The sequence below is a fragment of the Aythya marila genome, assembly GCF_965140915.1.
Source record: "Aythya marila genome assembly, chromosome: 1".
Lineage (NCBI taxonomy): Eukaryota > Metazoa > Chordata > Aves > Anseriformes > Anatidae > Aythya > Aythya marila.
Window position 1 is genome coordinate 181740867 of NC_139042.1, and position 21476 is coordinate 181762342.

Sequence of the window (21476 nt, forward strand, 5' to 3'; positions counted from 1 at the left end):
TTCAAATGTTATTTCATAGTTCGTTTTTATGCAGTTGATAATATTTATTCCTAGCTTTTATATGGGCTGCTTCAACAGGTTGTGAAAAATGATTCACAAACCTGCTTGTGAAAAACAATACTTGAGCTGATTCCAAGAAACGTGTGCATTAGATCTGTGAATGGTGATACTGTTCTCAGTCAATATCCTGACTTCAGTGGCACCCGTAAAGTTGTTTTTTTTCTTTTTTTCCGATTGTATGACTCTTGCATTTTGCAAGGGATTGGTGTTATGGGGAAGGCTTTTAGATTTTGGTACTGTTTTTTGAGGCTTCACTTGCAAGGTTTAAAAAACAACAACAACAAAAAAAAACAACCATCAGCCTTGAGCAGACTCACAAGGAAATGTGAGAAAATATTGAGTTATACAGTCCGGCCTCACCTGGAGTACTGCGTGCAGTTCTGGGCACCACAGTACAAGAAGGATATTAAACTATTGGAGAGTGTCCAGAGGCGGGCGATGAAGATGGTGAAGGGCCTGGAGGGGAAGACGAATGAGGAGCAGCTGAGGGCACTGGGCCTGTTCAGCCTGGAGAAGAGGAGGCTGAGGGGGGACCTCATTGTGGTCTACAACTTCCTTGCGAGGGGGAGTGGAGAGGCAGGTGACCTATTCTCTGCAAACACCAGTGATAGGACCCGCAGGAACAGTGTTAAGCTGAGGCAGGGGAAGTTTAGGCTGGACATCAGGAAGAGGTTCTCCACCAAGAGGGTGGTTGCACACTGGAACAGGCTCCCCAGGGACGTAGTCACTGCACCGAGCCTGTCTGAATTTAAAAAGTGACTGGACTGTGCTCTTAGCCACGTGGTCTAAACTTTTGGGTAGACCTGTACGGTGCCAGGAGTTGGACTTGATGATCCTTATGGGTCCCTTCCAACTTGTGATATTCTGTGATTCTATGATACATTATATTTCTCCATCTTGAATTACATGTTAGGTGAGGTTTTCTGTTTGTTATTTGAAGGGGGCTGGGTTCTAAATTTCTCTCGTGGGACCTAGTCCCCTGAAGTTTTCTCTGATCTTGTTTACAACCTACAAAAACTTTTTCAGTAGAGAAGCTGAGGATAATTGGTTCATACTATACATGCTTTATATACGTGTTTCTTAGGATTAGCTTTAAATTCTAAAATAATATGACATTATAAAGTTTGTTTGTTTGTTTTTCTGAATGAAGGTAAATCCTCAGATAACTTACCCATTCTTTTACAATTTTTGCCACATCCCTTTAAGAAAAACCCAGAACTCTTAGCTTGCCTGTTTTCCCCTCAATCAAGCAGAAGGCTGGTCTCTGGGACTTAGAATTACTGGTGTGAATTTATCCTTCTTTTCACCAAATCCAACAGTTTGGGAACAACTGAGACTACTTGTAATGGCAATGTCTGTAGACTCAAGTCACTCAATGTTAAATATATTCAGAAGAATCTTAAAACCTAATCTTGTGTTTTCAGTCCTTCAGAAAAAGAAGCAGGGTTCTCAGGTGCAGTAGTTGCTAGAGGATATGTATCTCAGCATATATTTCACTAGAACTGGTATTTGAAGAGACACCACATACCTGAGGAACTGAAAGCATGGGATTCCTGACAGGTGCATGTGTAAAAGATTTGAATTAGAAGTTTTAATCTATTTTGAACTATTTTACCAGTTGTGCTACTTAAGACTCTGCCTAACTTGTCACCAGACAAGTTAAAGTTAAAGTTAAAGACGCAGAAGTTTCTCAGACTAACAGTGAGGTGAAGAAAAGGCTTAACTTCAGTTACACCTCAGATATTTCCGGTAACCTGGTTCCTTTCTACTGGGAAAAAAAAAAAAAAAAAAAAAGCCCTCTGAATTTGTATTGCCTTTAAATTCAAGCCGAGTGCTGCCTTATTGGGTGAAAGAGATTACAAGCGCTCCTGACAGTAAAGCTTAAAAAGACAGGGAGTTAAAGAGCTTAAATCTCAGTGTGCCTCAGGTAGTTGTCTTGCACCTTTTTTTTTTTTTTTTTTTTTTTTTTTTTTTTTTTTTTTTAAATCAAAGCTATTGGTGGAGATTTGGTGCTTCTCTCTGTACCTTCCTCAAAGTGAGGAAGGTTATTTGAAGTACAGGACATGCCTCTCCTTGAAAGAGGAAGCTTATACAGATTTTGACTTTGCTTTGTGCAAAAGCTTTGAAACAGCTTCAAGGACAAGAAGCTGAAAGTATTTCACACTGCCATTACTCAAAATGCTGGTATCAATTCCTTTGTCCATGCAACTGGTAGAAGGTAAATTGTGCTGTTCCAAACAAGAGGATGTACTTAGGGAATTTAGAGCTTAATGTAGACATGACATGACAAATTTGGAGTTTCAAGGCATGAAAGATTTCAGTTTTTATAAACTACTGTTTAACATTAGAAGGCTAATATCACTGATGATGCATTTAGCCTTACATTTTGAAGACAGTCATGTTGCAGACTCAGCCAAAAATGAACATCCTACTCTCAACAATTATAAAGAAATGGATGTTCCATTACAGTACAGCCCCTTTCCCCATACCAGCGTATATGCTGCAGAAATCAATGACCTTGAAATGGACATGCAAAAGCATCTTGAAAAATCCAAAAAAGTTCATACTGACACATGCTAATTAACCAAAAAGATCAAATCACATGTAAATGTCTGTTTTATTATTATATTTTTATTGTTATTATAATCTTTTATTATTATTAGAACTCCAGGAGTGAGGAGTAAACTACAAGTACTTGAAAAATTCCATGTAAGTCACTACAAACAGTAGCTGTAGGAACTAACAAGCAATTCATTACGTTCTGGAATAATGTTGGCTGAAGTTGGTTTCATAGTAGGACTTGTGCCATTTGGAAAAGTGTGTCTGTATTTCCGTTACAGGAGTAAAGAGATCTTTGATGAGTTCTGTTTTTCAGTTTATGATTTGGTCTGCTGACTCCCAAACTGCTCACACATTGGCCTATCACTGTCTAGAATTAGACTGAACCAAGCAGATGAAACACACATGCAAGGTTCTTTTAGTGGTCTTCTTACCATAATTTGGGAACTGCTGCTTTAGGCCTTAGATAAAGGCAGGGAATTTCTGCTGCAAGGAGTTTCGGAAGCAAGAGTCCTGTTAATAGGTTCAACAAACATCAAGCTTAAACCTTAACAGCTGTGCCAAAGGCATGGTGAAAATGAATGTGAGTGCATTGGCACAGAAAATAATAGTGAACGCTGCTAGATGCAACAAGTGTGGTTAGCGGATATATGAAATCAGCTTTTCTACTGGTAACGTGAGAGCAGGAATGCCCTCCTCCTACTCTGTCTCTCAGTTTCTGTTCCCTTTCTGTTTTTGTTTCCTGCCTGCACTCCTGTATTGTAGCAGTCTTTGTATCGTTAGCCAATTTAGTTGTTTTATTTACATGTAGGTCATGTTCTTAGTTCTTACTGAAGACTTTTAAACTTAAGGCCATTGTTCTTTCTTCTTCAATTCCTTAATCAAAAATCTGTTCTTTCTCTTCTCTGCAGCCAGATACATGACAAGGTTTGTAGCCAGTATTGTTTCATGTTGGGTGGTATTATATACTAGAAATGTTTTTGTCTATATATGCTGTTAGGTTTTGATTAAAACTTTTACAGATGCATTCACATTTTCCTATTACTGCAAATATTTTAAACTTGTTAGTTTGTCCAAGAGACAGGATCACCTCTGCAGAGCGCTTTTGTGCTTTAATGTATGTTACGGTTTTCGTGGTAGTTAACTGTCTATAAGATATCCTCCTTGCCAGTTCTGATATTCAGAAAGTTCTTGGTAGTAACAGCAATTCATATACGAAGTGCCAGTACTGTTCTGACTTCCTCAACTGTGAGTATCATTTCATGGAGTCTCACAGGATCCAAGTTACTCTGCTCAAGCAACCTGTGTGGGTAAGTAGTAAGTCAAAACTGCTCTCTGAAAAAGAGTTTTCGAGAAGGTGACTGCTGCAGGGCAAGGTGACTGCAACCCAGGGTGCTACTGCCTGAAGAGATGTGCAGTGGGATGAGAAGTACCTCTGGGCAGAACTTGGTGCAGAACAGATCAGAGATCATTAATCAGTTTTCCAGTTCTGTTACTGTTGTCTGGCAAAAGTTTTTCTGGAATGTGAAGTTGTCACCTTATTGCTCAGGAGGTTCAGGATAGTCAGCTGTGTTGCCTTTTCCAGGGGGATAAGGGAAGGAAAACAACAGTAAAGGCACAAGTTATTATCTTCAAGTGTGTATTTTGCCTGGCATTTCATTCCCTCTTTTGGAAATGAGCGTGCCAGCTTATTTTTCACCTACTCCTCTTTCCTCAGACTTTCATAAGGATCACAAAGATGTTAACAGAGTATATAAGAAAAGAAGAACTTCCTATTTTCTTGATTCATCTGTACTTGTTGGGGAGGATTTGGTGGGCCTTCTGATCACTGCGGAGGCTCCAGAAACCAGTGGAAGTGGTTTCTCCTTCTGAACTACTACTGCTCTGCTTAGGATTGGTCTTGTTTCTGAGTTAGCTTTTAGTCTAGGTACTTGGTTTCCTTCATCTTTTTGTTAGCAGTGTCTCTGTGCATTAGGCTCCCTTCTGCTTCTTTCCCCTGCTTGTAAATAACTAGAGGTTGAAGGATCTGGGGGATCCTCTTCCTTCCTTCTTTCAGCTCCTTGTTCCCTTCTTCTACCTGTGAAGGTACCAAGAAATATCACTGAGTGATTCTTCTTCAGGTGGAGATGGTGAATTTGGTTGCAGCTATCCCTGTGGTCCTGGAGAGAATGCCCTTCCCTCCTCGCTGCTGGTTTGTAGCCCCACTTCTTTGGCCCTCACAGTGGCCTGTTATGGCTCCTCTTGTGAGGGTTTGCACAGTTCTTCCCTTCCAGAGATTCTTGCTTTCCCTGGCCTGTTGAGTACGCCAAACAGTTTTTCAGTTCTTATCTTTGATATGTTGCTAGGCAAGCCTACTCATTTTATAAAATAAATCCCTGTTCCCCCAGGGATTCAGCACTGAAGTCAGAGAATGACTGAATGGGTGAGGTTGGCAGGGACTTCTGGAGATCACCTAGTCTAACCACACCCCTGCTCAGAGCAGGTCAGCCGCAGCAGTTTGCTTAGGGTCATGTCCAGCCAGTTTTTGAGCATCTCCAAGGACAGACACTCCACAACATTTCCTGGCAAAGTGTTCAGTGTTTGACCATACTTGCTAAAATAGTAATACAAAAATCCTTATGTTTGAATTGATTTTCCTCTATTTCTACTTCTGCCTATTGTTCTTTCACTTGGCACCACTGAGAAGAGTCTGGCCCTGTCTTCTTTATACTCCACCCACAAATCAGATAGTTACGCCCATGGATAAAACCCCCTGAGCCTCCAAGCTGAACAGTCCCTGCTCTCCCAGCCCATCCGCAGAAGTCACGTGCTCCAGGCACCTAATTATATTCATGGCCTTCATATTTGCTAATGACACAAGTCTGGAAGCTGTCTGTATGCTGTCTGTTTCGACAGTCACTTCTCTGTGTCACAGACTTGATGGAAGATAATACAGGAGTCACGAGTATCATCAAATGTACACAACAGCATGTAGTGTTCAGGCTGTGGCTCTTTGAAAGGTCTGATTTCTCACTATGAAGACTTTGCAGTCAGAATACAGGGCAGTAACTTAACTAGTTGGCAGCAAGAACCAGCTTCTAGGGGTGAGAGGGGTAAAGGCTGCTTCCTAGTGATCCAAGCCGATTTCAGTTCCATAGTAAAACCCACAGCATTTGTTTTGCAGAACCTGCAGCTGCTGCTCATAGCTTCTCAGTAGATAGGTAACAATAAAATAATGTGGTTTTATGTTTTTCACATGTGTAATAACAATAAGGAAAAATACTGGCATGATCTATAGCAGCTCTTCCAATTTTCCATCTTAAGGTGGAAAAAAAGAAGAATATTGATGCGCGCTTTTTTGTCCACAATGGAATGTATCGGTCCTTCAGCAGCTGCTGTTGCAGCTGTTCTCTTACGAAGTCGCAGAAGTAGGCCTCAACCAAAACGGGCCCCGTGATGGCGTTTGTGCACATCTTATTGTTTGGCTGACGTTCTGCTCGTGTATTTGAAGATGGCCATCAACCATACACACACTTTTATAAAACCACTGTGCTTTCTTCCTCTACTTTTTTATGCTCAGTTATGTTCCAGATGGTGAGTTACCGATTTTGTTGTGCTAAAGTTAATGTTGCTCAGCAATGAGAATGCTATGGCCTGGCTGACCAAGAGTTTCTTTTTGTAAAAAAATCAACCCCCAAACGAAGACGTCTCTATTTAGGATGATGTTTTCAGTGTTTGACACACATTATACATGGTTTTCAAAACTGTTTTATTTTTTTATTGCAAAAATATAACTCTTGAAATTTTAACTATATATTTTACCTGTAACTCTAGATACGGCAGGAACTGGATGAAAAAATCACTAAAGAACTTGAACAAGGTAATGTGTAATTCTGTTAGCAGTGTTTTTAAGGAAGATGATGATTGTTCCTAATTTTTGGAAATACTGACTTGAAAGCTGTCAAGGGCACACCTGTTTTCTGCTAACTGTCTGATTTAGAGTTTTATGTGGAAAATTTCCTGCTTACCAAAATACTGCACAGAATGTTCTGCAGTTACTTGAGAAAAAGCAAAGGAAACTAAACTACCTCCCCCACACAGGTGCACTTGACTTAAGCTAAAGGTATCTCTAGTCCTCAGACACAAATATCAAACATAAAAGAAGCCCTGAAATAAGATTTTTATAGACTTCAGCCATCACGTCTCTTTCTGCATACACTCATTGCATTTAGCACTGAAGCATACCATGACACATTTTCTGGTGTTAGTTCTAGGTTTTTGCTGTCTCTTATTCACTGCTTGTATTTGTAGTTTATACATTGCAGTCTTCGGATGAGCAAGAAGAATCAGTGACAAAATGCATCCTTTCTTTAGGAAAAGTTCATTCAGTAATGTTGAGGCAAATACAGTATGAGGTGGTTGCTCGCAACATGTAGTAAAAAACATGTTCTGGAATATGAGGCCAGGTCTCCAGAGAGAAATTGCACCTCTTTCATGATAATTGTACTGCCAGAGTCACTGCTGCTGTGCCTGGAGCTATTTTGAAGCAACAAACCCCGAGAGCATTGCCTTCTGTTCCAGTGTGCTTCATTTATGTATAGTGAGTCCAGCTGTTGCTTTACAGCTCTTTACATTTGCTTGCATGGACACAAACCCATTGCTTTGTATCCACTGGCATTTTCAAATGTAGTGATGTGTATGCTAGGAGTCATAGTTTTGTTTGAGGGGACCTTGCCTCAAGAAGGTGGATGGATGGAAACACAGCAGAGCTTTGTTTTTCTGCTCTCGTTGCATGTGTGTTTCCATGGAGGAAAGAGGGGTTTGCCAGGGCAAGTTATAAAGACACCCCACAGCAAAGGCTGCATTAGTTCCAGGCTGGGGAGACTTGTCCTGCTTGGATTGCAGTACGAGGTGCTTCCATTTTCAAAGGCAGATCTTTTACAGATTGGTCACAATGAATACGGAAGCTGTTTTTAAGGGGTAGTGTTCCAAGATCTGCAGGGAGCTAAATTTAGCACTGGTGTAAGCTGGTAAGCTGTAAACTGGTGCAAGAGTTGTTTGCAGATTCCCTGAAGGTGTTCTGTGTGTAGCTTCTGAAATTTCTGTCACTAGTTTTAGAAGTACTGTTGACTGATAATTAAATGTGGAAAACAGTGTTTCTTCCTTTGTGCCTGTTCCTTTTTCATTTTCTTAGAAGTTTTTAAATCACTCTCCAGATTTTAGCCTGTCCAGTTGCCCATAATATGACTTATTTGAGTTAGTCTACTGTAAAAGTAGCATCATGAATCTTGTTTCTTTTCTCCCCAGCCACTGCTGAACTTGAAACTGGATCTGCTGGAGCTTCTCCCATGGTATCTACTGATGGATCTTCAAAAAATTTCAACGTTGACCAGGATCCCCTTTGCAAGGCAATACAGGAGTACCGTGATGTTTTAACCAAGAATTATTTGATCTGAACAAAATGCAAGGGAAAGGCACTAGAAATTTTGTTTACATAACATATCTGTGGTTTCCCATCCCATGGCTCAGAAGCAAAAATATCTTCATTGCAGTTTGAACATAAATTCTATTAAATAGGTGTCACTTGTTTTTTGATGTATGGTTGGTTTATTTTGCACTCAATATAAGAACCATATCTGTTTTTTCTGAGTAGCAGAATGACTTAATCTTGATTCATGAACTTTACAGAACTCTCAAAATGTTTCTGATTAAAGTTAGTTGAAATATTTTGTTCCCCTCTTGTTCAGTGTTTTAACAAAAGCATTTCTTTTGTTCTGTTTAATACTTCCATTCTATGTGTTTTAGTGTTTCCAGTGTTATTTTAATGCTTAGGATATCATTTGGTTGGCTTTTTGTCTGCTGCTTCAGTCCTGATGCAGTGAATATTTGTTGATTTAGTGAAAGTTTTACCAGTGTTTAAGCTGGAAAACAGGGCACTTTATATTGCTATCACTTTTATGTCCACTAGGCTTAAAAATACTGTGAATGTACAGTAGTGCCAAGAAAGCTTTTATGTGATATGTTTGTTTTGGTATCCATGTTGGTTTTTGTATTAAAACTTGCTTCAGCTTTAGACATTTGCAGTTGCTAGATGAACACCTGTGGTGAACCTGAAACAGTCCACATAGGGAAAAAGGAATATTAACATTGCAAACTTTGGTCTGCTTGGTACGTAACACTATTTGTGTGATAGAACAGCTTTTTGTTGCTGCTAACAGCTGATGATACAGTGGCTGCAGCCCAGGTGAAGGGCAGTATTGTGGGACGTTTGTGTCAATAAAAGAAGCAGTTTTACTTATTTCAGGGAGTTATCTGCTACTGAAGATCAGCAATCTTCATTTCACGTCTACCAAACTTGCTGGCAATTAGAAGATTATAGAACAAATGAAGTCCAGATTCTGGAGAAATAAAAATGGTTGTATTGAGATAAATGAAGACTGGAAAAAAAAATAATGTTTTTTTTACTCATTAATTCAATAACTTGAGTTAACAGGCAGTGAGGAAAAGCAGTGAATGCTGCTATGTCTCTCTGCTCCTTTTTGTATGAATACAACAGTTTTGTGAAGCTAATACACTGTATTTAATTCCAGGCATTGTTTCAACTTGGTATTTAATAAAATTTAAAATCTAATACGTCTTTGTTTTATTATATTCCCCTTCTTGATTTTGTTTTCAACCTCCTTCCTTGCCTGTATGACTTGCTAGAGCTGTCCTCTGCTCTCTTCAGCTCTGTTCATGGCTGTGCCTTCAGCCTGGCCTGAGAGCAGGTAAATTGCTGAAAATAGGCACGCGTCCCTGTCCTTTTCTTCCACTTGAGGCTTGAAGCACATTTGTGTAAAGATCAGGGACTAAAATTGAAGTATTGGTACTAACCACTTTCCAGGCTACTTTTTAGAGCAATTCTGCTTGTGGTCCAAAGCAGATGAGCTTCTGGTAGGCATGAAAGGTTGTCAGATCCCACAGCTTTGGATCCCATGAGGAGCTGATCAGTTTGTAGCCTGCCAAGAGGAAAGGTGTTAAGAAATTCCTCTGGCCTTCAGCACAGTGGTCAAAGAGGAGTTCACATTGTTGGAGAGATGCTGGAAAGTACCAAAGAGAAAGCAAGAGCAGAAAGTCTCGGCCTTCACTTTGTGTTGTAATTTTAACAAACTCAGGTATGACTTCTTTTAAGTTTCTTCCTAACCTGCTTCTGTGCTGTTGGCTGTCAGTGAGAGGGGAAAATTGTGTGGAGAGGTGTGATCTTAACGAACATTTAATGAAAGGCTTGCTGGTCCTCAGGGGTGATACTCTAACAGGAAACCATGGGTAAAGTCTGTGGTGTAAATCTAGCCGTGTGCAGGGCTATTTGGGGTCTTTTTGGCAGCAGGTTAACACCTCTCCCTCTTGAAGAAACCTCTGCTGAAAAAGTCTCTGCCCTTGTGCTGTCTTCAACTGGTTCAGGAAGGGATGAGGGTGTTCAGATGCCTGCAGCAGGGCCAGCTGTACTTGGCACACACTCAGGCCACCTTTTGAGAGGCAGTTGTGAGGATCGCTGGCAAGCCCCAGCCCCTGGGGGCCCTCCTAGGGCAGCCTGTGGCAGTGCTGAGGCCTCCAGAGCTCTGTGCCTCCCTCTCCACCCCTGCCCACCCAGGTGGGCACCTTGCTTGCTCCCAGGGCCTCAGGTACCGTCCTTCTCCCCTCAGCCCTGCTGCGGTGGCTGGGCAGGGGCTGTGCTGCTGGGAGCATGCTGAGGGCTGGGGTGAGGAGAAGCTGTGCGAAATCTGAGGGCTGAGCGAGGGCAGCGCTGGTGGGCAGGGGGCAGAGCCTGGGCGGGCTGCTGCCAGGCCTTACCCTGCTCTGCAGACACCCGTCAGGGGCCCGAGCAGCAGCTGCTGGCTGATCCCCAGATCATGGGATGGGTGGTCTGCTCCACAAAAACCAGGGCTGCTGAGGGTGACAAAGTGCGCCTTTCTCAGAGTGGGTGCAGTGTTTTTGCTCAGAATTTAGTGGAGACAAATTGGGAGATGGATATCTGCTGGTGACAAGCCAAGGGGCAACATGACAATGTCTGAGCAATGGATTGAGCACAGCATTCAAGAAGCATTTGGGCAACGCTGTCAGATGTGGCTTAATGCATAGTCTCTTCTTCACATCAGAGACTGTTTTCACTCTGATCCTAAATATTTTACTTGAAATAAACTTAAACCTGCCTTTTCAACCACCTCGAGCTTTTGCACTTCTTAAAATTAAGCTGCATTTATGCCTGACACGTATATCCAGGATGAGTTGGGACAAGCGGTAGAAGCAACATGGTGGCAAGCAAGAAGGCTGCTTCCGTTCACTTGATGAGCACACGCTGCCACGCACATTGTGCTTGCAGTATAATCATGGAAGTCGTCCTGTTTTAGCATTTACTGCTAATGATGTGATTGTTAGGAGGAAGGCGAGTCCCAGTCCTATTGACTGTTTACATCTTAATGTGCCCTGTTTTGGAAATCCAGTTCCAAGCTAAGTGAAGTTCTATTGTGTGATACTTCCCCTGCAGCATCACACATTTTCAATCAGCACCCACTCCTCAGCTGTAATCACTTCCTGCTTTGGCATCTGTTCAGCACTGCACCTCACTGCAAAACAGAGCTCCCATGAATCTGACACATGTAGATGCAATGGCATGGATAAAATGGTGCTGAAGTTGCAGTAGAAAAGATTTTGTGTTTATTCGGAATGCTATGAACTGCATATGAAATAGTTGTAAATAGCTATGTTTTGGTTTTATAGTTGTGTGGGTTTTGCTGTTTTTTTTGTTTGTTTGCATATTGCTTTGAGAAGAATTTTGAGAACCTGCCCCCTGTAGATGAGGTCACTGCATCATCTGCACATTCAGTCAGTGCAACTGTTTACCATAAACCAGCAGGAGCTCTGATCGGACCATCTCCAGAAACACCACAGAGCTCAACTGCACACAGGTTTCCCTCTGCATCGTAAGCAGAGCTGAAGTTTGAACTTACAGGAGTAAGAATTCCCAAGCATTTAAACACAAAATTATTGAAGCAAGAACCATAATAATAATAATAACAATAAAAGTGTTTCAGGAAAGAAAGCTTCCATTTAACATTCTAATGCCTTAAAGAATTCCCGATCAGAGCAGGTTTTCTCACAGTTCCCCAGTGTTTCTATAACATGCACAGTAATTTTATCTGCATTCAAGAGAATTTAGCTATGACAACTTTCGTCCACATTTAACAGGTTGCTATCCTGCGTCTTTTTTTTTTTGATGGGCTTCATTACTTCAATTCTAACTTTTGGATATCTCCACCTGTACAATTTCCACTTCAGTTTCTATGGAATGTGTTGCAATCATCATCCTGGCAAAATATACACTGATATCAAAACGAGGTAAAACTACATTGTAAAACAAAACGATAGTGATGGGAAATAGGGTAAATAACCATTAATGGTGTTTGAGAGGACAGAAGTTGTACATACACAGGGCCTCTTCATGCACTTGTGCCCCCTTACGTAATAAACACTTTTTATCTAAAAGCACAAGTAGCAGGAAACAAGTTCAGTGCGGAGCGAAATTTGTTGGCATCCATTCTCTGTCAGTGTTACTGATGTAAGCCTAACAGCAGCAACACGTTGTCCAGCACAAGTCCCTGAGTTCCTGGAACGTGCTGCAAGGCTCCAGGAAGGAAGATATTACCGTCTAGATAAGGTCAGGCTTTTAGCACCAACAAGTAGTTCTTGGCAGAAGTCTGAATGCTATTTTGTTTTCAGCTTTGATTGCTACTTCCATCAGTAAGGCTTTTACTTCCCTCAGTATTTCTGCAATGACTGTAAAAAAAATAATGTAAAAAAAAAAAAAAAAATCCCCTAAACCAAAATATCCTATGCTGTACGACACTAGCAGGTACAAGATTTTCAGGGCAAACACCCAGCTTGTTATTAGCTTCTATCATATGCAGTTAAAATAAGCCTGGGGCAAGTTTCCATCCCTCAGCTCAAGGCTTGGTCTGTACAGACACCACCTTCTGATACATCTGGCTTTTATGTTTTTTGTTTGTTTGTTTTTTGCCTGTGAATACTTGATACATTAAGTATGCCTTATTATTTAAAATTATTTAAACAACAGGGCAACTGAGACTGCCTGACACCACAACCACTTGACTCTATAACTCTAAGACTGCTATGACTTCACTTTCTGAATCTTTATTGAGCCTGAAGAAATCCCTCCCACTTAAAAATAATTGTTTAGTTATATAATCTACAAGTTTATTTTCCTGCTTCTAATCTCTGAACTGCAGTATACTCAACTGGAAAGCAGGAATAAAAACACAAGTAGCAAATATGAGCAAATTTGCAAACACTAGTGCCGGAAATGGAGCTGGCATTTTGTCTGTCTCCTTGTCTTGTGCTTTCTTTGGTTGGCATCGTGGCTCCTGAAACCCACGGCTTGAAAGATGCAAAAGAGAAAGGTGTTTTCAAAAGTACCATAGAACAAATAAATTTAGCAAGCACAAACCATCTTAACGTTTCACTAGTGTTACTCACATTTGGTGTTTCTGACTCTCTTCAACTGAGGCTTTTACTTTGTTGAGACCTACCTTCATGGTCATTGTCACGCTCCTTTAGGGGTTAAATGACAAACACCAAGCCACAGATTGTTAACTGTGGAATAAACTAAATCCCCTCTCACCAATTCCCTGGGAACACCAACCTGGTATTTAGGATTGTTTCTGTGTGAACCTGTAGAAGAAAATTCTCAGTGGAGTGCACTTAGAGCCAGCAGAGGCTAACAGGTGGAATTATGTTGCCACAGGGACAAAGAAACATTCAAACATACAGAACCACTATGTTTCCTACGAAAATAGTATGCTGATTAAATTGTGATAGATGTATCATTCAAACCACCTGTTTCATCACCAGCTCCAGCACATTCTGTTTGATATCCTATAAAATGGGTTGAAAGATAATGACTAACTCCAGGTACTAAGGGTAACAGGCCATAGTTAACCATGAGGGTACATAAAGTCTGCATTTTCAGAACAAGTCCTCAAAACAGAATCCACGTTCTTCCAAACCAGTAACTGGCTTGTACACCATGTGATATTTGAAGAAATTTGCTTGTAAATTGACAGTGAGGCACTGCACATGGACTGCAAGTAGGTAAGTTGCTCTTGGACCACAGAAGATGGCTTCTGCTTTGCTTCATACACTCCAACTGACTTCAACTCGTTTTTTCATAAGCCGTCTCCAGAGAAATGACTGAGCTATCCTCTTCCAGTACTAGCCAAGACTTGTCCTTTCACTCCAAGATCTCTATTAAATAAACAAAAGGAGGAAGTGACCAACGTCAGGCAATGCAGGAAACTTAATGGAATATGATGATTACCTCCAATTCAGCGTAACTTCCTCAGCATCATCTTTCCCTCCCCTGCTCATTTTTGTAAAATCAGTTCATTAACCTGCAAGGACATGCTGTATTTTACTAAATGTCACCTGTTATTTATCAGGTATTTGTTTTACGCTCATGGCAGGAAAAGTTAGGTTCCAAGCACACTATGGACTGACACCTTTTTCCTACCTCAGCAGAGCTCTCCATGTACCCTGAGGAACCAGCTGACAGTCACTTGGCCACAGCAGTCAGAATTCAGTGAGAGTACCTTCACGTCCGAGAAGGGGATTCTTCTTTCTGAATACTTTTCCCTCCAGAAAATAAATAAATAAACAAAATCCACCCCTTCCCAGAAAATACCACCCCACATCTCCTAGGAAACATTTCCTTTGCCTCATCTGTACATGCATTGGGAAACCAACTGGCACACTCCAGCTGACATAGCCCTATCCAACACAGTAATGGTTTCTGGTTCTTTTTTTCCATTACAGTCCTCTTTCATACCACCTAAACATTGAGAGCATAACTCTTCCCTCAAAATTCAGCTGTTCTTCAGTTCTTCTTTTATTTCTTCAGTACCTACAACAGCTTTGCTACATTAGCTGTGCTGTGCTTTTACCTGGAGTTCAGACACGCACAACCTTCGTACTTAAACCTCTACCCTAGATGCCTCCTCCGGGGACTAGCATTCTCTAGCTCTCTTTTTAGAATAACGAATACAAGGCCAATTTTCTATGTTCACTTTCTGGTTTCAATCCTGTTTATTTTTGCCACTGATTCATTTTATGAAAATTAATAATTTAATTATTGACCTACTGGTGACCTACTTTTTAACTTCCTTGCAATAGAGCTTTGATTAAATAAAAAAGTTTCAGACTGGTTACAATTCAACCTCCTGCATCAAATACAGCTTTCTTCAGTGCTTTCTCTCTACCATATATAGTTACAGGGACCTTGCTATCCACCACAGAGTGTTCACAAGTTTACAAGGCTATATTCATCTTTTAGAAATATATTGGGCCCTAGCTTTGAGTTCAAGAATCCCCTTCTGACTATCTCTCCCGGCCTTGCTTCTTTCACCAACACACCCAGAACAGGCTTTGGACAACTCCAGACCAAAAACAACAGCATCAAATTAAAGTAAAATCTGATGTTGAAACAGAAATTCAAACCAATTTGAATGTAGGCCAAAAATTAAAAAGCAGTTTAGCATTGCTGAGATCTAAGCATGAAGGTAACCAAACTCCACAGCTGCCAGTTTTTAGGCAGAAGTTTGCTTCTCAGCAGGCTCCTTCTTACAGGGAAGAGTTGCTGTCTGGAATACTAACCAGATGTGTGAGCAGGCCATTTTTTGCCTTCCTCACAGAAGGTTCAGTTTAACAATGCAGAGCATGTCAACCTATACTTGGGCTTTGTGCTGCCAGTTCTCCCAAGTACCCTTTTTCTGAAAGATAGTTTAAACTGATCTTTCTCACTCTCTCAAAGAATGCCCTAACAACTACATTTAGGTCAGCCTGTGAGTGGAGACACCTCTTTCCTTCTTTAAGCTCTACACTGTAGCCTCCATCCTGTACACACAGTTTCACAGGTCCAGAAGGAGTGAACACAAGAGCGGAGGTCGCTCACTGTTACACAACCTTTCTCCAACTAAACCTGAGTTCACAAAAAAAGCTTTGGTTTACCTTCAGGAACGAGTTCTCCACTTCGGGAACAAAGTAGTTATACACCATGTCAGGACTATCACTGATACTGCTTGAATTTACCAACACACTTTAAATTATTCAGCATTAAAATCCAAAATAAATTCAATGAAAAAATCTTTAGTAAAACGTAGAAACTTTAATTTACATGCGAAACTACAACATATTCCTAATAAAAAACTGGTGACTAAAGTTACACACAATTTGTAAAAACTGTCAACGTTGTTAAATAGGTCTGTACAACCGAAGATTTACAAAGTCCCTGTGCATTCTCTTCTTTTCAATGCACAACTGAATTTAAAGGTTCTGCTCGAATGTTCCCCAAATCAAGAGCTGAATCTGTCTCTTCGTCAATCTCACCAATGACAGCACTGAAAAAAAAAGTTATCGTTTGTTAAAATCCCCAGATACAAGTCAGGAAAGCCAAGACCGTTTTTATTTTTTAAGTTTAATTGTAGAGCTCTATCATTTGAACTTCAAATTTTGATGGCATCCCCCCCATTTCCTTATACCATTCCTGACTTCACAGCAATCAGTCACCTCTATTGCTGTGCCTTTTCCTAGCTGAAAAGCCCCTCTCCATTCAGACTTTCCTTGACTGAAAACATTTTGTACCTCTAGCTATTCTGCCTTCTGCTCTTTGTGCATTTTCCTACTGCATCCCTCTTGACAGTACTGGCATACCAGGTGTTTATGCAATGACACGCTGTTTGCGGTTTTAATTTTCTTTCCAGTGATCCCCAATATTTTTTCTCCCTGGTGAATCGGCATTTATGAAGAAGCTGCTAGAGATGAGGGTAGCAACTGAGTTTCGAGAGTAAGACATCCCAATACTGGCACCTAGGTTCCCGTGATCATCAGTGGAGACTGAGGAATTTGACTTGCCTTGAAACAGAAGCCTGGCCAGCTGAGCAGCTTTCTTAGTTCCACCACTGATTAGATCCTCACTGAGCTGGCAGCTTTCACAACACAAACACACTGCTTATGCTAACTGAATATTCAAGTATGGACCAGCATGAAACCCGATTTCTGCTTTCTGCTTCTGATACCACAAAAACACATGTATTTAAGAGGTTTATCTCTTTAACCAGCTTTTCTTCACAGTCTTTACTACTGTTTTACACACAACTGCTTAGTACTAAAGCCTTTTTTTATTTTTCCTAGTTCAACAAATGCTTCTAAAACTGAAGTCATCTTCCTCCTAACAATCTTCCTAGCAGGCCCATTTACCAGGCCTTCTTTCCACTGCTCTTGTAACCTCCCTATCTCTTTGGGGCATCACACTGCATTTGGTGAGTTTTGCTCTCATTCTGTCATATCATTTGACATAAAATATCAACTGCCACCTTGATCTGTTACTTCAGCAGCTTTGACTGTCCGGTTGTTACATCATCAAGACAGAACCTTCCAGCATTTTCCAGATTATCGAGTGTTCTCTGCGAACATCTCATCTTAACTCTCCCTTAGCGTGCCTAAAAAAATCCCACTGAAGTTAACCTTGTATACCAGATCACTGACCTACTACTACACACAACCACACACAAGTTGTTGTGCCACTTGTTTGTTTCTTCTGTCTTTTTCCTCTCTCGACAGACCCTGCCATTCACAGGTAGGAATAAAGAACACGCACACGCACAATGCCTAGGCTCAAGAAAGGGAAATGCTGAGCTTCATACCAACCCTTTTTCCACGCTGCTATCAGTATGTGACCTGGTTAACTTAGAGCTCAGAAATTCTCGGCTAACAACACCTTAACTTTAAAATGCAGACACTTTTACAACAGCAGCAGATATTTTGCTGCTTAATGTGCCTCAGCTTTGCTAGCTCTCTATCAGTACTGCTACACAAGGATGTAAGATCCAGATGTATACAGACACAACTGCATATGTATATATAGACACATGCACGTAAATATATAGACATGCATACTTTCTTTTAAATTGAATTAAACAAAGAAATGCTATACTTACACATTATCACCTCGTACAATGTATAATCCCAGCACTACTTGCTCAACTCCTTGTGAAGAACTGAACACTCGTTCATGGCTCTCATCCAAAATCAAGTTAATGGTCTGATCAAAACCTTTGAGGGTTCCCTAAGAATAAAAGAAAAAGAAAAAAGCACACAAACATAAAGCACTCCAATTGCCTTTTAAATTTACATCCTTGCTCCCAATGATTTCTTAAACAGCAAAGTGGCAATACTAAGGTACTGGAGAGCAGCTGCTCTACTTGGGTCTTATTAATAGGTTTAAACACAAATAGATGGAGAACTAAAGTTTGAAAACGGTAATTAATTTCAGGAAAAGGTATCTTTATTTACTGCGTAGCCATGCTAACAGCTACATTATTTAGTATTAGAAAAAAAAACAAAGTTTCCCTCATACCAATGAGGTCCTCTAAACTTATAATTTTACTATTTCTACACTGTTTTTGTCTTCCTTGTAGTGAAGCGTCAAGAAATCAAATGAGAAAAATAAAGGCAAGGAACATAAAAGTTAGATTCTTACATTAACCAGTATTGAAACCATTTCTAATATGGGATTTTAAGTGACATCTCTTTAAAGGAGGTTAGCTGGGTTCCACAACATCACTCAACAAAAATGTAAAACACACAAAAGGAAAAATTTCTGTGCTACTTCAACAAGAGTTTGGGAAAATGGAAGCATAATTGATACATATAATTTATCACTAGTAATTAAGAAATTTAAACTCACTATACTGAGAATATATATATATATATATATATATTAATTGTTTTCTTCTTTTCCCCCTTGTTTTAACTCATAAGCCTTTTTTCATCTTATATTCTCCCCATCTTCATTTCAAGAGGGGGAGCGAGAGATGGATTTGGTGGAGCTCAGCTCTCTGTGAAACCACCACACTCAGGTAAGACACCATAACTCAGACAGTAATAATAAACACACCATCTACCCACACAGAAGTAAGTCATACACTAATTCCATTCAAGTCTTTGTGGTAGAAAGTATCTTGCATTGTATCACAAATTTAACCAGACTCCAGCCAGACATGCTGGAGGGAAGCGATGCCATCCAGAGGGACCTAGACAGGCTTGAGAGGTGAGGCTGTGCAAACCTCACGGAGTTCAAGGCCAGGTGCAAGGTTCTGCACCCGAGTCAGAGCAATCCCAAGCACAAATACAGGCTGTGCAGAGAATGGATTGAGAGCAGCCCAGAGAAAATGACCTGGGGGTCCTGGCTAATGAGAAACTCGACATGAGGCAGCAATGTGCGCCTGCACTGCAGAAAGCCAACTGTGTCCTGGGCTGCACCAAAAGCAGCGTGGCCAGCAGGGTGAGGGAGGCAATTCTGCCCCTCTGCTCTTGTGAGACCCCACCTGGGGCACTGTGTACAGCTCCAGGGCCTCCAGCATAAGGACATGGGCCTGCTGGATCATGTCCAGAGGAGGGTCACAAGGATAATCAGAGGCTGGAGCACCTCTCCTATGAAGACAGACAGAGGGAGTTGGGGCGGTTCAGCCTGGAGAACAGAAGGCTCTGGGGGGACCTTACAGCAGCCTCCCAGTACGTAAAGGGGGCCTGCAGGAAAGCTGGGGAGGGACTCTGTGTCAGGTTGTTTAGTGATAGGGCAAGGGGAAATGGATTTAAACTAAAAGAGGGTAGGTTTAGATTAGACATTAGGAAGAAATTCTTCACTCAGAGGGTGGTGAGGCACTGGCACAGGCTGCCCAGAGAAGCTGTGGGTACCCCATCCCTGAAGGTGCTCAAGGACACGCTGGATGGGGCTTTGGGCAACCTGATCTAGTGGGAGGTGTCCCTGCCCATGGCAGGGGGGTGGAACTGGGTGGTCTTTGAGGTCCCTTCCAACCCAAACCATTCTGTAATTCTATGACTTTTGGTGAAGCTATTACATTTTTACTAAAAATACTGTTTCCCCTTTCCAGAGGCCACTCTAAGCTAATACAGACAGACAGGAAGACCCAATCCTTGTGCAATGATCACACCACTAAGTTAAACTGAAAGTAGAAAAGGATCAAAATAAGGGGGAAAAAAAGAATACAAGAACATAAATAATATAGAAACAACAAAACCAGGACATTAGACAGTCTAGCATAGAACAGTTTGTGAGTTCTCAGCTTTTCAGGCTTAAACACAATCTCACTACAATTCTTCAACAATTATGGGCTCATTTTTTCTGTAGCTGTACGGAAGAAGCGCTTTTTAACACGAAAGTTGAAGAGCTTGCTGAACAAGGACATTTTCGAGAGGAACCAAAGAGCTGAACAGAAAAATAAATGCACTTTGTGGTGCAGAAATGGCTGCTTGGCAAAAACCTAGCGTATTTGTGTGTGTGAGTTTAGCAACGGACAAGGCTGACAGGCAAGGGGTAAAAGAGATGTGAGAAAAAAAACGTGAGTCTCACCACAATCATTCTTCCATCAGAAGTTATCACTGCGACAGTACCTGGTAGCTCATTAAGGAAACGCTCAGAGACGTCTGAAGCAGCACTATGAACGCTCCCGGTAACACCCCCACGCAATAAGCCTTGAGAAGAGCCGGAACAGCTTCTCAAGGCCCTTCTGAAATCAAAAGGCAGCAGCGCTGCTAAGGAACCCTGGCGGCACGTTCCGGCGGCCTGCCTTAAAGCCTGACCCCCCCCCCCCCCCCCCCCATCTCCGTGCCGTTCCCGCCGGCCGCCGCTCAGCCCCGCGCCCCGGCCGCCCCCCTCTGCCGCCACCGCCCCCGCCCGGCCGCGCTTCGCCCCGCGCTGCCGAGCCCCCCGCATGGACAAGCGGCAACCCCGAGCCAGGCGCCCCCGGCCCCCCGGATGCGGTTGATGTAGCCCTCCAGCGCGGACGTCATGGCGGCCGCTGCTGCCTCAGCGCCTCCCGCCTGCCGCAGCCGCCGCCCGCCCCTTCCGGCGCGCACCGACGACGCGAGGCGCCCGCTGAGGGGCCGCGATGAGACACAACGAGCGACACGGGTGCCGCGGGGCGGGGCGCCGCTGCCCCATTGCCCAGCACATGGCCCCGGCCGGGGAGCGCTGTGGTTCGCGGCCCTGACATTTCTGCAGGTTTTAAGAAGTGCCCTATGTCACTGAATGGAATCACAGAGCAACTACGGCTGGAAAAGGCCTACAATAACATCAATACAATACCCTGCTACCAATGTCACTCACTAACCCACGTCCCTAAGCGCCAGGTCCAACCTTTCCTTGAACACCCCCAGGGACAGTGACGCAGTGATGCCACCACCTCCCTGGGCAACCCGCTGCAATGCCCGACTGCTCTCTCTGAGAAGAAATGTCTCCTAATTTATAAGCTTATCCTCCCCTGGTGCAGCTTGAGGCCATTCCCTCCAATCCTGCCACTAGCTACCTGAGAGAAGAGGTGGACCCCCAGCTCGCCACACCTTCCTTTCAGGTAGCTGTAGACAGCAATGAGGTCTCCCCTGAGCCTCCTCTTCTCCAGACTAAACAACCCCAATTGCCTCAGCCGCTCCTCACAGGACTTGTGTTCCAGGCCCCTCACCAGCTTCGCAGCCCTTTTCTGGACACGTTCCAGGGCCTCGATGTCCTTCTGGCACTGAGGAGCCCAAAGCTGAACACAGTACTCAAGGTGCAGCCTCACCAGAGCAGAGTACAGAGGAAAAATCACCTCCCTGTTCCTGCCGGCTACGCTGTTCCTGATACTAGCCAGGATGCCATTGGTCTTCTTGGACACCTGGGCACACTGCTGGCTCATGTTCAGGCCAGCATCGACCAACACGCCCAGATCCTTTTCCTCTGCACAGCTCTTGAGCCACTCTCCCCCAGGCCTGTG

General features: G+C 42.4%; 2 protein-coding genes across 9 annotated transcripts in view; one reads left to right on the forward strand and one right to left on the reverse strand.

The window, feature by feature from the left end:
• Nucleotides 1-9222, forward strand: part of ANKRD26 (ankyrin repeat domain containing 26) — a 58857-nt gene extending 49635 nt beyond the window's left edge. For 7 of the 8 annotated variants that reach the window (XM_082784896.1, XM_082784898.1, XM_082784903.1 and 4 more), the window contains 2 exons: nucleotides 6433-6478; nucleotides 7906-9222. In XM_082784896.1, the coding sequence (XP_082641022.1) occupies nucleotides 6433-6478; nucleotides 7906-8054 (195 nt within the window). In that variant the 3' untranslated portion in view covers nucleotides 8055-9222. The remainder of the gene's footprint in view (nucleotides 1-6432; nucleotides 6479-7905) is intronic. The other variant, XM_082784899.1, reaches the window with a different exon arrangement.
• A 6542-nt stretch (nucleotides 9223-15764) lies between these two features.
• LSM8 (LSM8 homolog, U6 small nuclear RNA associated) lies at nucleotides 15765-20588 on the reverse strand. The gene is made up of 4 exons (XM_082751557.1): nucleotides 20487-20588; nucleotides 20078-20118; nucleotides 17643-17770; nucleotides 15765-16043 (listed from the first exon to the last, which is right to left on the reverse strand). Exons 1-4 carry the CDS (start codon nucleotides 20515-20517, stop codon nucleotides 15953-15955), a joined length of 291 nt encoding a protein of 96 aa, XP_082607683.1. The 5' UTR covers nucleotides 20518-20588; the 3' UTR covers nucleotides 15765-15952.
• Between the last annotated feature and the right edge of the window lie 888 nt (nucleotides 20589-21476).